At 38.8% G+C, this 13,600-nt stretch overlaps 1 protein-coding gene across 1 annotated transcript in view; it reads left to right on the top strand.

The window, feature by feature from the left end:
- The window catches only part of LOC6043172 (Ig-like and fibronectin type-III domain-containing protein 1), a 304,229-nt gene that overhangs the window by 284,166 nt on the left and 6,463 nt on the right, over positions 1-13,600 (top strand). The window contains exons 7-13 of the mRNA XM_038257502.1: positions 6,286-6,875; positions 6,938-7,438; positions 7,505-7,963; positions 11,302-11,548; positions 11,617-11,795; positions 11,858-12,354; positions 12,436-12,883. Of these exons, the coding sequence (XP_038113430.1) occupies positions 6,286-6,875; positions 6,938-7,438; positions 7,505-7,963; positions 11,302-11,548; positions 11,617-11,795; positions 11,858-12,354; positions 12,436-12,883 (2,921 nt within the window). The remainder of the gene's footprint in view (positions 1-6,285; positions 6,876-6,937; positions 7,439-7,504; positions 7,964-11,301; positions 11,549-11,616; positions 11,796-11,857; positions 12,355-12,435; positions 12,884-13,600) is intronic.

Below are 13,600 nucleotides of genomic sequence, written 5' to 3'. Positions count from 1 at the left end.
TCTTGCCAAATGATATAATGGAGATGGTTTGCGAAAATGTCGATGATGAAGTAATATATATTGGAGGTAATTATAATAATTTGAAAGATTATTTCTCGCAGTTGCTGACTTAATTTCAGCTGCGGTTAAAATTTTATCGATAAATGTGGGGATGATAGAGCCAAAAAAATCAACTCGCTTCATCAAAAACAATTATTTTGTAATTACAATTTTTAATCAAAAAAATATTTTTTCGCAGTTTTTGGAAAAAAAATTTTAACACATTTTTAAACGTCGATGGTTAAACTAATTATGTCAGAAATTCATCAAAAATGTGCGTTTCATCAAATGATAATCAAATTTATTGCTTTTTCAAGTTTTTCTACCAAGATAGCGGTCAATCAAAATCAATCAAACCACGCGTTTATCGCCATATTAATGCATTGCTATTTGGCCGCGTTAAAAACGATAAGTGCAGTGCTTCTGGGGACGCGCAGTCCTGTTTTTTCTCGATAATTTTCGTCTCTTTTGTGTCGCTGTTTGTGTGCATGGGGTGATTGGTCATAATAATTAAATAATGCCTTCATAAGTGCAGTGCTTCTGGGGACGCACAGTCCGGTTTTTTCGCGATAATTTTCGTCGTAAATGATCGTAAAAAAATATTCCAACTTTCAGTTTTAGTATTAACTCATCAAACTATCGATTTTATGAAGAGTAAAGCGTCATTTATTTACTATTTTTGAAATTTGCTCGCGTTATCTAAATTGTAAAAACAGTAAAAATATACTGATAAGTCCAGCCCATAGCACTACTGCTCGGCTGGCACGCGTACGATAAAAATAAACCATTTTAAAAAATATTTTTTCGAGAATAATCAATTATCTATCTTTCCGCAGCCGGCTGCCTAAGATTTAAAAAAATTCAACCGATAAACAAAATGCTCATGGTCACATCACTGCCACTCGTGAATCCTGACCTCATACCCATCTACTAACCCCCTCAAAACTCATGTTATACTTTGTCGGAGAAGCAGTCGATTGGGCGGTCTCTATCACTCAAGTATCGGACTAACATTCCCATCCACTTCCCCGTGACCCTACCACTGGTCGTGGCCGGCGCCGGAATTGATCAGCATGATAGGGGCCTTTGAGAAGTTGCGAAGCGAGGAAAGATAGCACCCACTCATCTTCCACGGCTCGTGGATGTAACTTCTGGAGGTCCTGGTCAATAACGGAGTAGCAACTGCGGGTGGGCACCTATGCTTATGCTTATGCTTATGCTATTTGGCCGCGTTAAAAACTTGTCTAGGAGCTTATGGTTTTAAGTAAGCTTTTTGCATGCCTAAAGGCAATTGACAGCTACAACACCCTTGGTTTTAAAGAAGCGTGAGATAAAACCATTAGGCATGCCATTGGGTTTTCAAGACTCTCTTAAAACTTTCATAAAACCTTATTGAAAGCCATTTGGCTTTTATGGCCAACAGGTTTTATGTCCGAGGCATAAAACCTTCTTAGAACCTTTAAATCAGCTGGTTGCTGTGAAAGCCAACACAAAACTTACAAGCAACCAAGATGCTACCATAAAACCTCAATAAAACTAGGTGGTGGCTAGTTGGTTTAAAAATGTTACTGGGGTAAACAAAAATCTTAGCTAAAAATATTTTTTGCGGTAAAAATAAAAAATTCAAGAGATATTTAAATCAACCCAAACATGCTAAAAATGATTCTAAACGCAGGAGATTGCATTTTAAATTGATTTCAGCTGATTGCACTTAAATTTCCATTGAAATTTTGAAGTTTTTTGAAATTTTTTTTTACCCCCGGATTTTTCGGGCCAACTTTGAAAAAACTTTAAATAAAATTTGTACCAGCCTAAATAAATGCGTTTTAACCCTTTCTGGCTCGATGGGTCCTATTTGACCCAAATATGAAAAATACCTAAACTAGCCTATAATTTTCGTACGGTCAAAAGAATAATTTTCCCATCATTAACTAAATTTTTTTTTTTAAATTCAGGCCTGAAAGGGTTAAGATGTGTCTAGTACAAAAAACGATATTTAATAGATATTTTTTCTAAAGTACTATAACTCTTTCTCATTTTTTTTTGAGTTTTTCATTTAAATACAAAGTTATTCAGAATGATAAATTACACAGCTTTGCCTAAGAGAGCAAAACTCTACGACTCTGTTGGTAAAAGTAAGATTTCAACGCTACGTATGCGGTGGAGTTTGGAACTAAAAATTGGTGCCAACGTATGGCTCTGCTTATATTCTTAAATTGTAGTGTATAAGAACCTTCGTTACGACCGATCTTTTTATTCTTAAAGACGCGACCTGCGACCTCAAAATCAAAGTTGTCCTTAGAAAATTGTCCTTTTTTAGACAATTCAACCGTATATGATAAGGCCTCCTCGATGTGTCCAATTGCACGATCCTTAAAACTTCCCCTTTTCCTAGCACAGATTTTCAACACTCCGACAACACCCAGCCATGCCATCAACACAGCTTCAAGCTCAGATTTGGACTCCGAGCTTGAGTGGTGGCAGCTCTGCAAATATGTAAAAAAGCAATAAGTAGATTAGAAACCGTAAACCGTAATCCAATTATGTGCAGAGCGCGCCCGAAAGGCTTTCAAAGTGAGGGGGGGTTTGCCACATCCAACGACTATGTACTGTGCACATTTGGTTACATGTTGCCTAACAAACGATAAAGTGGCACTTTCGGCTCGAAATGGGTCAAAAATCAAAAAAGGGAACGACGAGAAAAAGTTCACGCTTTTCGCCAAGAGCTTTTGACACCCTTCTAAATCCTCGCGGGGGTGGACTTTGTCCTTTTGCTCATAAAAATTAAACGGCTCAACATTTTATGATCCTTTAGAAGTGGGCCCTCCAAAGGGATAAAGCTCCCTACGAGAAAAAAGGGGAGAAAAAGTAGCTTGATGACAAAATATTCATCACCTTTCGTGCCCAACCTCATCTCAACGTAGACATGTTAATGTCCTTTTATGGGATTAAAAGCCCGAGGAAAAAGGGCGCTGGAGGTCGCTTAATAATTTATCAATTTACTCTAACTGTTTAAAGTTAGAATATTTATTCTTTAAAAACAAATTTATCAAAAGCACGAAAGGAGTTATTTCCATGATGATAGTCTGTATCAACAAAAGTGGAAGTAGCTATATCTCAGCTTCTACTCCAAAATGCAATTTCGGCATTCTTCCACTCTTCTAATACCCCATCCAATAAACTTTAATATGTCGAAAATGAGCTGTTTCACCTGTCCCTCTGCCAAACCCTTCAAGAATAAGACCCCCATCAAAAAAGCGCACGGTCGATATTGCCGTTGAACTGAAGTAAAACGAGCGCAAAAAAAAGGACGAAAGCTCACAGGACGTGGCGCGCTGAGCAATTGGAGCAGAAACATCAAAGGTAACTCGCCATCGTCGTCGTGCGGCACCACTTCAGGGCTCTAGTTTTCTTTGCACCCCGTCCTCCTCCATAATTTCGAGAGGTGGGATTATGGGGTGTGGAAATTCTTCCGCATGCCGTCGTTCGCTCTCGCTTTTTGTATGCCACATTTTCTCACGATTCTTTTCGCAGTGGTTGGAAAAGTTACTAGTAGGATGGATGGTGGGGAAATAGAAGAGGTCATAAAAAAAATATTTTTTTTATCAAGAGAGGATTTTTTGAATTTTACAATATTTTTTTTTTATTTCTGGTCAAAATCAAGCGCGAGAATAAAAAAAATCAAGCTGTAGTTTGAACTTTTTCTAGCAATAGGGATTTCAAAACTTTTTAAAATCAATGACAGGATGTCTTGCAACCATTGATTGATTTTCAAAAACAAAATGTTTTAATTATTGTGTTTTGAAGTGAATTTATTTTGTTCATTACTCAATTTTTTTTGATAAATGCTAAAATATTCATTATGAACAAAAAATGCGGAAATATTTTTTATTTGAATTTTGAGGTATCTTTTTTCCTTCTGTTAAAAAAATCATAGCAGACAATAACTGTTTAAAAGGAAGAATATTCACAACAAATCTTGTGACTCTTCAATTTAAACAACAGGTAAATTAGCTATAAGCAGATGCCAAAGTCTTTTTTCTTTTCTTAAATAAATATCAATAACGTCATGATTCGAATTCCCGGACGCTTCGAAACCCGGACACTTCATCTTGTTTTATCAATTATTTGGATATAAGTTCGCATTATGAGTGTCAAAACTGTGTTATTTAATGAATTCCAACATCAACCTTCATTTAAAGTTTGTTTGAACGCTGTAGTTAATGCCAAAACAATTGAATACAATAAAATTATAAGTTTACCAAAAATGCGAAACTTTTCACTTGAAATATTTCATAGGCGTTCGAAGCACCGGGAAGGCAAAGCAGAAATTTATATTTCCTTAAATTCTAGCAAATTTTTATATAAACTATCGATTATTTTGATGTTAACAGCTTATTTGAGACCTAAAGAATGCCATTCACTAACATTTCAGTCTAAATTTGTGCGATTCATACGTAAAATCGAGTGTCCGGAATTCGAAGCAAAAGTGTCCGGATTTCGAATCAGCTTTTATCAGTGTCCGGGATTCGAAGCACAACAAGTCATTTTAATTTTAACATTCTGATGAAAATTGTTTGAAAATACATATTTTGCATGCATTCTCTTAAAACTAACTGTTTGTACTACATCCTGATGATATTTCTACATTTCCAACTTATTACATGATTTTTTGCCAGCTATAACAAAAATGATATGCTGCTAAGTGTCCGGATTTCGAATCATGACGTTAGTTTTCGTAAATAATGTTTAAACTTAAACAAAAAAAAACGAAAATACAGCGTCATCCATAAAGAACGTCATGCTCTAGGGAGGAGGAAGAGGTGGGGTAGCAATGTCCGTGAGACCATGATGTCACGCTAGATTATTTCTTGAAACTGAAAATTCATTCTTAATATTTATAAAAAAAAACAAGCCTTACCCGACAAACTTCGTTCTGCCTTTTTTCGTTTGTTGACGTTTTTTGCTTTTTTGCTTATTCAGCCTCCTGTGATCAAAATTTGATTTTACGTAACTTTTTCCATACAATTTGCCGATGCTCCGGAATCGGTTCTAGAGTGGCCAAAGGGTCAATCAGTTAGCGTATAAACCTTCCTTGAGCTTATACGAACCCAACGCAGTAAAAAGCGCACCGATCCGTTGTTCCGTATTGAACTGATTCGCGTTCGAACAAAACCGTCGAAATTTTTTATATATAACGTCATGATTCGAAATCCGGACACTTAGTAGCATATCATTTTAATTATAGCTGGCAAAAAAACATGTAATAAGTTGGAAATGTAGAAATATCATCAGGATGTAGTATAAACAGTCAGTTTCAAGAAAATGCATGCAAAATATGTCTTTTCTAACAATTTTTCATCAGAATTTTTAAATTAAAATGACTTGTTGTGCTTCGAATCCCGGACACTGATAAAAGCTGATTCGAAATCCGGACACTTTTGCTTCGAATTCCGGACACTCGATTTTACTTATGAATCGCACAAATTTGGACTGAAATGTTAGTGAATGGCATTCTTTAGGTCTCAAATAAGCTGTAAACATCAAAACAATCGATAGTTTATATAAAAATTTGCTAGAATTTAATGAAATCGAAACCATAAATTTCTGCTTTGCCTTTCCGGTGCTTCGAACGCCTATGAAATATTTCAAGTGAAATGTTTCGCATGTTTGGTAAACTTATAATTTTATTGTATTTAATTGTTTTGACATTAACTACAGCGTTCAAACAAACTTTAAATGAATGTTGATGAAGGAATTCATCAAATAACACAGTTTTGACATTCATAATGCGAACTTATATCCAAATAATTGATGAAACAAGATGGAGTGTCCGGGTTTCGAAGCGTCCGGGAATTCGAATCATGACGTTATAGAAGATAGAAGATGTTTCTACAACTTTACTCATAAATCAAGCACTATACAAGGCTTGTAGAAACAGAGTTTAAAATGATAAATTATCAAAAAGAACTATTGATTGTGATTTCTACTACTACAACATTCAATAAAATAAAAAAATCAAAACACAAACTCTTAACTATATTTTCTAACTTCAATCACTATCCACCGCCTCCAGCCAAGTTGTACCACTTTTCCGGCGGCTGTGGCTGCGACGTGGTCCCCGTGACTCTCAAAAAGAGCAACGATACCCCCGGGGGAACATTTCAATTTGAAAGAGGATGTTCTTTGAGGCTGCTTTTTTCATTCTTTTTCCCCTCCCTCTCTCTTATTTACCACCCCACCCAGACGTCCGCGGCTGCTGCATGAAAAACGGCGTCACCCACCGCACCTGCCTGGACAAGATGTGCGACCCGGTGAAGGCGGACTTTACCGAGGTTCCGGACCTGATGGTGTGCGCCCCGTGGGCCAACATTACGTTTGCCTGTCTGGCCAACAAGATGGACCACACGCCGTGCTGCAAAGCCCGCGGCATCCCCGACGGGTGTCTCTCGTTCTGCTCCGGCACCGTCAAGGCCATCAACTTTAACCAGTTCAAGTGTCTGCAGTACATGTCGGACTACAGCAGCTGTCTGCTGCAGGGGTACGGAGTTCTATCCGGGCCTCCGTCGAAGCTGAAGGCCGTCCTGGTTGATCCGCACTATGTGGTTCTGGAGTGGAATCCGCCAAAGATCCTGCCGGACACGGTTGTTTCCTATCATTTGCACTACAGGAGGCTGGGAAGTGGTGAAGAGTACTCGGTTATTGAACGGGAACAGTCGCCGGTGATTGTGGAGGATCTGGAAGCGGGTCAGTACTACGAGGCGTTTGTGGTGGCGGTCAATGCTCACGGGAAGGGAGGACCTTCGCCGCGGTTGGTGTTTCAAACGAAACGAGAGGTAGGTTCTTTGAAGGTGCAATTGAAATTATATTCGTATGCTCATAATAAACTTCCAAACAGATTCAGCTTGAAAAGGCCACCCCAGCGTACAACATGTCCGCGTGCTGCCACGCTTCCGGTTTACTCCCGCAGTGCGCACCCCTCTGTAGCTACGACGTCAAAATGTCCGACCTTCAAAAGCTGGGCAACACCTGCCGCGGTCAAATCGGAACTATTGTCCGATGCAGCGCCGGAGGACGGAATCACAGTCCTTGCTGCGCCCGCCGTGCCGTCCCACCCAAATGTCAATCCTTATGTCGGGGAGTGATCACCCAGAGTCCAGCGGATTGCCTACCGTACGCCGGCAACATCATTCAGTGCTTCGAGGAGGGAATTGGCCACATTCCATCGCCGGTCGAAGATCTGCACGTGACGTCGGTGACGAACACTAGCATCTCGTTGGCGTGGGTTCCGTCGGAGGTTGATCCGAACAATACCGACATCAAGGCTAGCGATTATCTGGTGCAGTATGGGAAGGTCGACAACATGACCATGTACGAGACGATCATCAAGCTGGAGAATGTAAGTGATTGGGGGTTCGACTACCAAAAACCTCAGTTCTAAACTTGGAAATCTCCCTTTTCGCAGGAAATCAACACCACGGAAACCGAAATCGAGCTGAACAATCTGGAACCCAAAGCCCTCTACCGCATCACGGTGATCGCTCGCGGACTCCACGGAACGTCCCTCCCCTCATCCATGCTTCTAATCAACACCTCCCGAACCGACTCGGCCAGTACCGTGTACGGCGCACCCTCACCTCCCCACTCCCTCTCGGTATCATCCCACAGTGCAACCTGGATCACCGTGGCGTGGCAACCGCCAGAGTTCTCTCACCCGCACGAGACCATCACGTACCGGGTTATCCACAAGGTCGCCAACAACTTCACCGTGATCGATACCCGGCTGTTGTGGGTCCGAATTGCGAACCTGCAACCAAACACCCAGCATATCATATACGTGGTGGCGCTCGGTGCCAAGGGAACCAGCTTGCCGTCGGAGACGCTGGTGGCGTGGACCGATCCAGCCCTGCCGGCGTTCGTTGATGTGAGTACCGTGATTAAGTATTTTAACTTTCACCCGCTACAACCCAACCCCGCCTCTAGGCGGGCTTCGATCTAAAAATTCGGCAAAAATCCATTTTACAACTTATTTTTAATCTTTAAAACCATTGGAAAGATGAAATCTTAAAATTTAAGAAAATTCAATGGTTGGAAGTTTGACTTGTTTTATGTGACTTTGCCAATGTTTTTAAAAATGTAATTTTTCTGGTGTCAACTTTGGCTGTGTTTCTCACTAACATTTCCTCTGTGTTATGTAAAAATAAGTATGCAGTAATGTTTATACTGTAAAAAAAACAAGAAAAATATAAAACAAGCAAAGTTAAGGTTTTGTAGAATGAAAGTTGCTCAAAATGACCTCCTAAACAAGGGAAAAATAAATGATTTGGATCAAAGTTGAAGAAAGAGGTTATCTGATCGATTCTATTAATTCTATTTAGGCCTTTTCAATGTAAGTCATGATTAAAAAAAAACCCTCCTCTTTTGGAGGGTAGCAAAAAAAATCATAAATATAATACTTAATAATTTGAAAATTTCCCATTTTTCATTAATTAATTTGTAACCCAATTTAGAAAAAAGAGGTAATGAGGATACTATTTTTCTTTAATTTATGAAATTTAAAATAGAGGTATCAATCAATCAATCAATACGAATTTTTGGATTTTCACTTTGTCTTTAATTTAAAATATTTAAATTTTCACAAAATCAAATTTTTAATTTCTCCAATTATTATAACTATTATACTCATTACTAATTATGGATACATTATAATGGATTCAATAATCAATAAATAAAATTTTAAATCCAGAATAGCCTCATGAAACCGAATCTGAGAACGCAGAACCTTGAAACGCCGAAAATGTTATGGACAAATTATCCATAACAAAAATTTTAGAACAAAAATTAAAACATTTAGAATTTTTAATTTAAAAAGCAATAAAATTAATTTAAAAAAATTTAAACAAGTTAAAAAAGAACATAAAATAAATAATTTTCAATTCAATTCAATTCAATTAGTTTTTATTAGTAAATAATCAATTCACAATTTCGTAATTCTTATAACCTAATAGAGTTTTGGAGTACCTTTCAACTATGATTTGTACTATAGTTCATTTTGATGTAATTGGATATTCTAACAATGGAATTGCCAACAGAAGGAAAAATTATTTAAAATAAATAATTTTAACAATCTTAAAATTTCTATACAGTTCGTTCTCGATGATACTACTCGATAATACTCGCCAAAGCACTCAGCAAAGTTGATACACGAAAATTGTATTATTTTCTTCTAAAACTTTCTCTAACCTAAAAAATGACGACAAAAATGGTAGCATTTAAGAATTCTACAATTTTTAATTTTTTAAATCGTCCAGAGTTTATGAATTCTCACCCAAAGGAAAAATATATCTCAAAATCTGCAACATTGGATTTGCTGCAGAAAATGTCATATTTTATAACATTTTTTGCAGCAAGCCCGTAGATCATTTTTGCCCGCGTGTAAAAATTTAAGCGATCTGCAGTTCTCACCAACACATATAAAGCTGGCCCGTCCCCGAGCAACACTCCAAACAGAAGCATATGTTGGTGCTCTTTCACTCACTTTTCATCAAGCGTCCATGGCGCGGTGGTAGCGTGTCGGATCAATAACCAAGAAGTAGGTGGTTCAATCCTCGTTCTGCTAAGTTTTTTTTTTTGTGAAATACAACCAAAAAGCCGTCGGTAATGTCGATAATTGTCGGTAACGGGCAAAAATGTCATACTCCTATATCGCAAAAAATGCATGAGGACAGATTTCATGCAGATTCTGATATACTTTCATGCCGCCATGCATCACAATCATGCGACTGTCAGTTGGGTGTAGGGTTCTTTTTTTCAAGAATGTAAGTTAAAGAACTTAGAAATTAAGTAATTAAAGAATAAAATAATAAAGAAATGAAGGAATTACGGAATTTAAGAACTAAGTAATTTCAGAATTTAGGAATTTAGGAATGCAGAAATTTAAGAATTTAAGAATTTATGTTAAGCATTCTAGCATTTGAGAATTTAAGAATTATATTTTTTTTTTCTCTAGTATTTTTTTAATTTTCATTTGTTTGAATTTTTTCAAAGTTTAACTTTTTAAATTCTTACATTTAATCATAATTATTTTTTTATTTTTTATTCCAACATTTTTGGAGTCTAGATTTTTAGATTTTTAAAAATAATGAATTTAAGAAATCTCGAATTATTTTTAAGGTTTGGATATTTTTTTATATTTGCAAATCAGAATATAAAAAGTTTTGAATAAGAAATACTATAAAAATTTTAGTGGTCTTAATTTTTAAAACTTATGAAACTTCGAATTTTGAATACTGGAGCTTTATTTTATATTGTGATCTTTTATTTTTCCCCCAAGAATGTTTCAATTAAAAAGTTTGATTCACAAGATTAAAAACGGAATTTAAAAAAATAATCAAACTCAAAAGAATTTAATTTTTTTTTTTAATTTTAGCAGATTTTCAAAAAATAAGTTGAGTGTAGTAATAAATTTAATTAAGAAGTCTTTAACAATACATTTACAATAAAAATCTTTTCTTGAAGATTGTTTTGACGTTTCTTATTAAGAAAATACTAACAAACATTTTCGGAAGAAAATTTAAATTTGTTTTAGTAAACAACTTCTAAGAAATCAATGTGTTTGCACTCATCGAAAATTCTAATTCCTGAAAATATTTGTCTTTATAACATGATAGTAATTCTACCTCTCTCAATTATTTTATTTATCAAAATTGCCATCCGCGCGAAATCCGTGCCGGAGCAGCAAATCCGCGCCTTGCGTACGATGAAATTAAAAAAAGTACCAAATTCCTAAATTCTAGGAATTTTGCCTCCTTTTCTTATGAAGTAATCCAAAAAACCCGATTACTAAATAAAGGCAAGAGGCAAATTCCTATAATTTAGGAATTTGGTACTTTTTTATTTCAGTGTGACAACCCTGTACATATTTTGGTTTTTGAGAAAATTCTAGTATATTAATTTTCCGGCCGATTCTGTGAAGGCACATATTCTATAATTGGAAGGCTTGGGATCAAACCTCGTAACAGAAACTTTTTGTTTGTTTTATTATTTTACATTTTGTAAGTTGAACCTGAGTTAACTCAAGGTCTTGGCCATTTCGTGCACTTTACTCTCATTCCGTTCACTGTACTCTCAGCCCATGTTCTTTCACCTCACAGATGGGTGACATTATCCAATGACTTATGTCAAAGTGATATCCATTTGTTTAATTTTTAATCGAAAACCCCGAAATCAAAGTCTCAACACTGCCCATTCCTAAATTCACAGCCCCCAACGGTGCACCCGTCCGACATCATCTCCGAGGGCGGCTCGATGACGATCCTCTGTCTGGCCCTCGGAAACCCCGCGCCCACAATCTCCCTGTACGTGGGCGGCCACCTCGTGCGGCAGGACACCTCGCGGCACATGATCACGGTGATCCACAACGTCACCACCGACATGGAGCACATCTCGTGCTACGCCGACAACGGGTACGGCATCCCGATGCAGGCCAGCAAGAAGGTCAACATTAGCTGTGAGTTGCAAGGTTGAACAGGTGTGTGCGGGTGGATCCTAATGAGTTTGTTGTTGTTTTTCTGATAGTTGCTCCAAGAATTCAAGCGTCCGGTATTACGGTAGCGTCCGTTGGTGAGTCGGTTGATCTCAAGTGTACAGTGCGGGCGAGGCCCATCCCCAAGACCATGTTCTGGCGCGATCACGACGGTCGAATCCCAGTCATTCAGGGCGGTAACTTTGACATGTCGATGAGGAATGATGTTGACGTGAGTGTCTTGCTGGTCATTATTCGACGATCGTTCCAACTTATTGACTCGTTTTCTTCCAGGACACCTCTCTGTACACGATGACCCTGACGATCAACAAGCTAACCGCCCAGGAAGTTGGGGACTACTTCTGTCATGCCGAGAACGCCCTCGGCTCGTCGACCCGTGCCGTCTCGGTGCGCATCCGGAACACGGCGGCCTCCAGCAACATCTCCGAGTGTTGCGTGGCCCAGAACGTGTCGTCCGCCTGCATGAGTGCCTGTTCGTTCTACATCGACATCGAGTCGGTCATCGATCGGCCCGAGTGCCTGGTGGACTTTGACAAGCTGATGAAGTGTGCCGCCGACGGGTCCGATCATCGGGGATGTTGCGCTTCGAAGGACGTTCCGCGGCGGTGTTTGAACTGGTGTCGTGGAGAGCCGATTTCGCCGGCCGGGGTTTGTGCGCTGCAGCACACGCGGACGATCGTCGGTTGCTTCCAGGAGAACCGCGAGCGACTGCCGGGACCACCGCAGAATCTGCACGTGCAGGTGCTGAGCGATGAGGAAGTTATGATCAAGTGAGTATGAAGACTTTGACTTTTTGAGACTTCTATAAAACTATACCCTCAACCTCAAATCTTCTCACCCTCTTTCCCCAGATGGGACCCCCCGACCAAGAACCCGCACACCGTCGAAGGCTACCGGGTGTTCTGGCACGATCTGGAACCGATCACCGACAACCTGTCCAACGTGATCAGCGGCCTCGGCACGAGCCGTCTTGACGCCAAGGAAACCAGCATCAAGCTCGAGGCGCTCAAACCGAACGTCATGTACGAGCTGGTCATCAAGGCCGGCAACCACTTTGGGGCGTCGGTCCTGTCGGAACCGCTGCGCTTTACCCTCGGGGACAATCACATCACATCGGCTTCGCAGGCGTCGAATGCGGGCGTCATTAGTGGAATTATCGCTGGGATACTGGCGATTGCGCTGGCCATCGCCGCCCTGGTCATCATGAAGAAGCGACGCGTTGGGCAGAAACAGGCCAATGGAGGGGTGGCGTTCGAGAACCCGAGCTACCTGCGGGAGATGAACGTCGAGCATGTTCAGGTGAGTTGTTTTGAAGAGAGCAGTTATTTGTCTAAATTGGCACGATAATTTTATTTTTTAATTTGATTTTTATTTCACAGTTAATTGCTCAATGACACTCATAACTATAGTTAATGCATCAGTTGTTAGATGTCTAACGTTTAGTTGTTCTAGTTCACAGTAAAAACAATTGCTATCATTATTTGAATTTTTCAAACAAATTTGAGATTAAAACAAGTCATTTATTACACCAAAACCAAACAAAACTTTGTGTTTATCGTGACACAAACAAAACACCAAAGTAAGTCAAAATTTGCATGACATGAAAAATCATTTGGAATGCTGTGATAAAAAGCATGGTGGGAATGGTATTGGCATGCGTAAGAAAACTGAAAATATATAGCCAGAAAATGGCTGCAAGTTTCTGTACAGTTTGTATACAATCAAAACGACTAACCACCTGTTGATGACAATTTTAGCTATGATTAATTGTTCTTGGCGAAAACGGATGTTCGTTTCCTTTCCAATCGTGGTACATCTTTTCCCATATTGACAAAGTACAGTCATCCCTCGTATTCGGAACAGTTTACAGATCGGCCAATGTTCAAAAAATCATAGCAAATCGATAATTGATCGTAATGATTCGCTTTTACCTTCATGCGAAAGCTTTTCTTGTGATCTTTCGATTGATGTATTGAACGACTGTAATTTTTTACGTTTTATATCAAGTTTTCAAAG

Source organism: Culex quinquefasciatus, chromosome 2 (assembly GCF_015732765.1).
Source record: "Culex quinquefasciatus strain JHB chromosome 2, VPISU_Cqui_1.0_pri_paternal, whole genome shotgun sequence".
In the NCBI taxonomy this organism is placed as follows: domain Eukaryota; kingdom Metazoa; phylum Arthropoda; class Insecta; order Diptera; family Culicidae; genus Culex; species Culex quinquefasciatus.
Note: the sequence above shows the minus strand (reverse complement) of the source record. Positions and strands in the feature narration are given on the sequence as shown.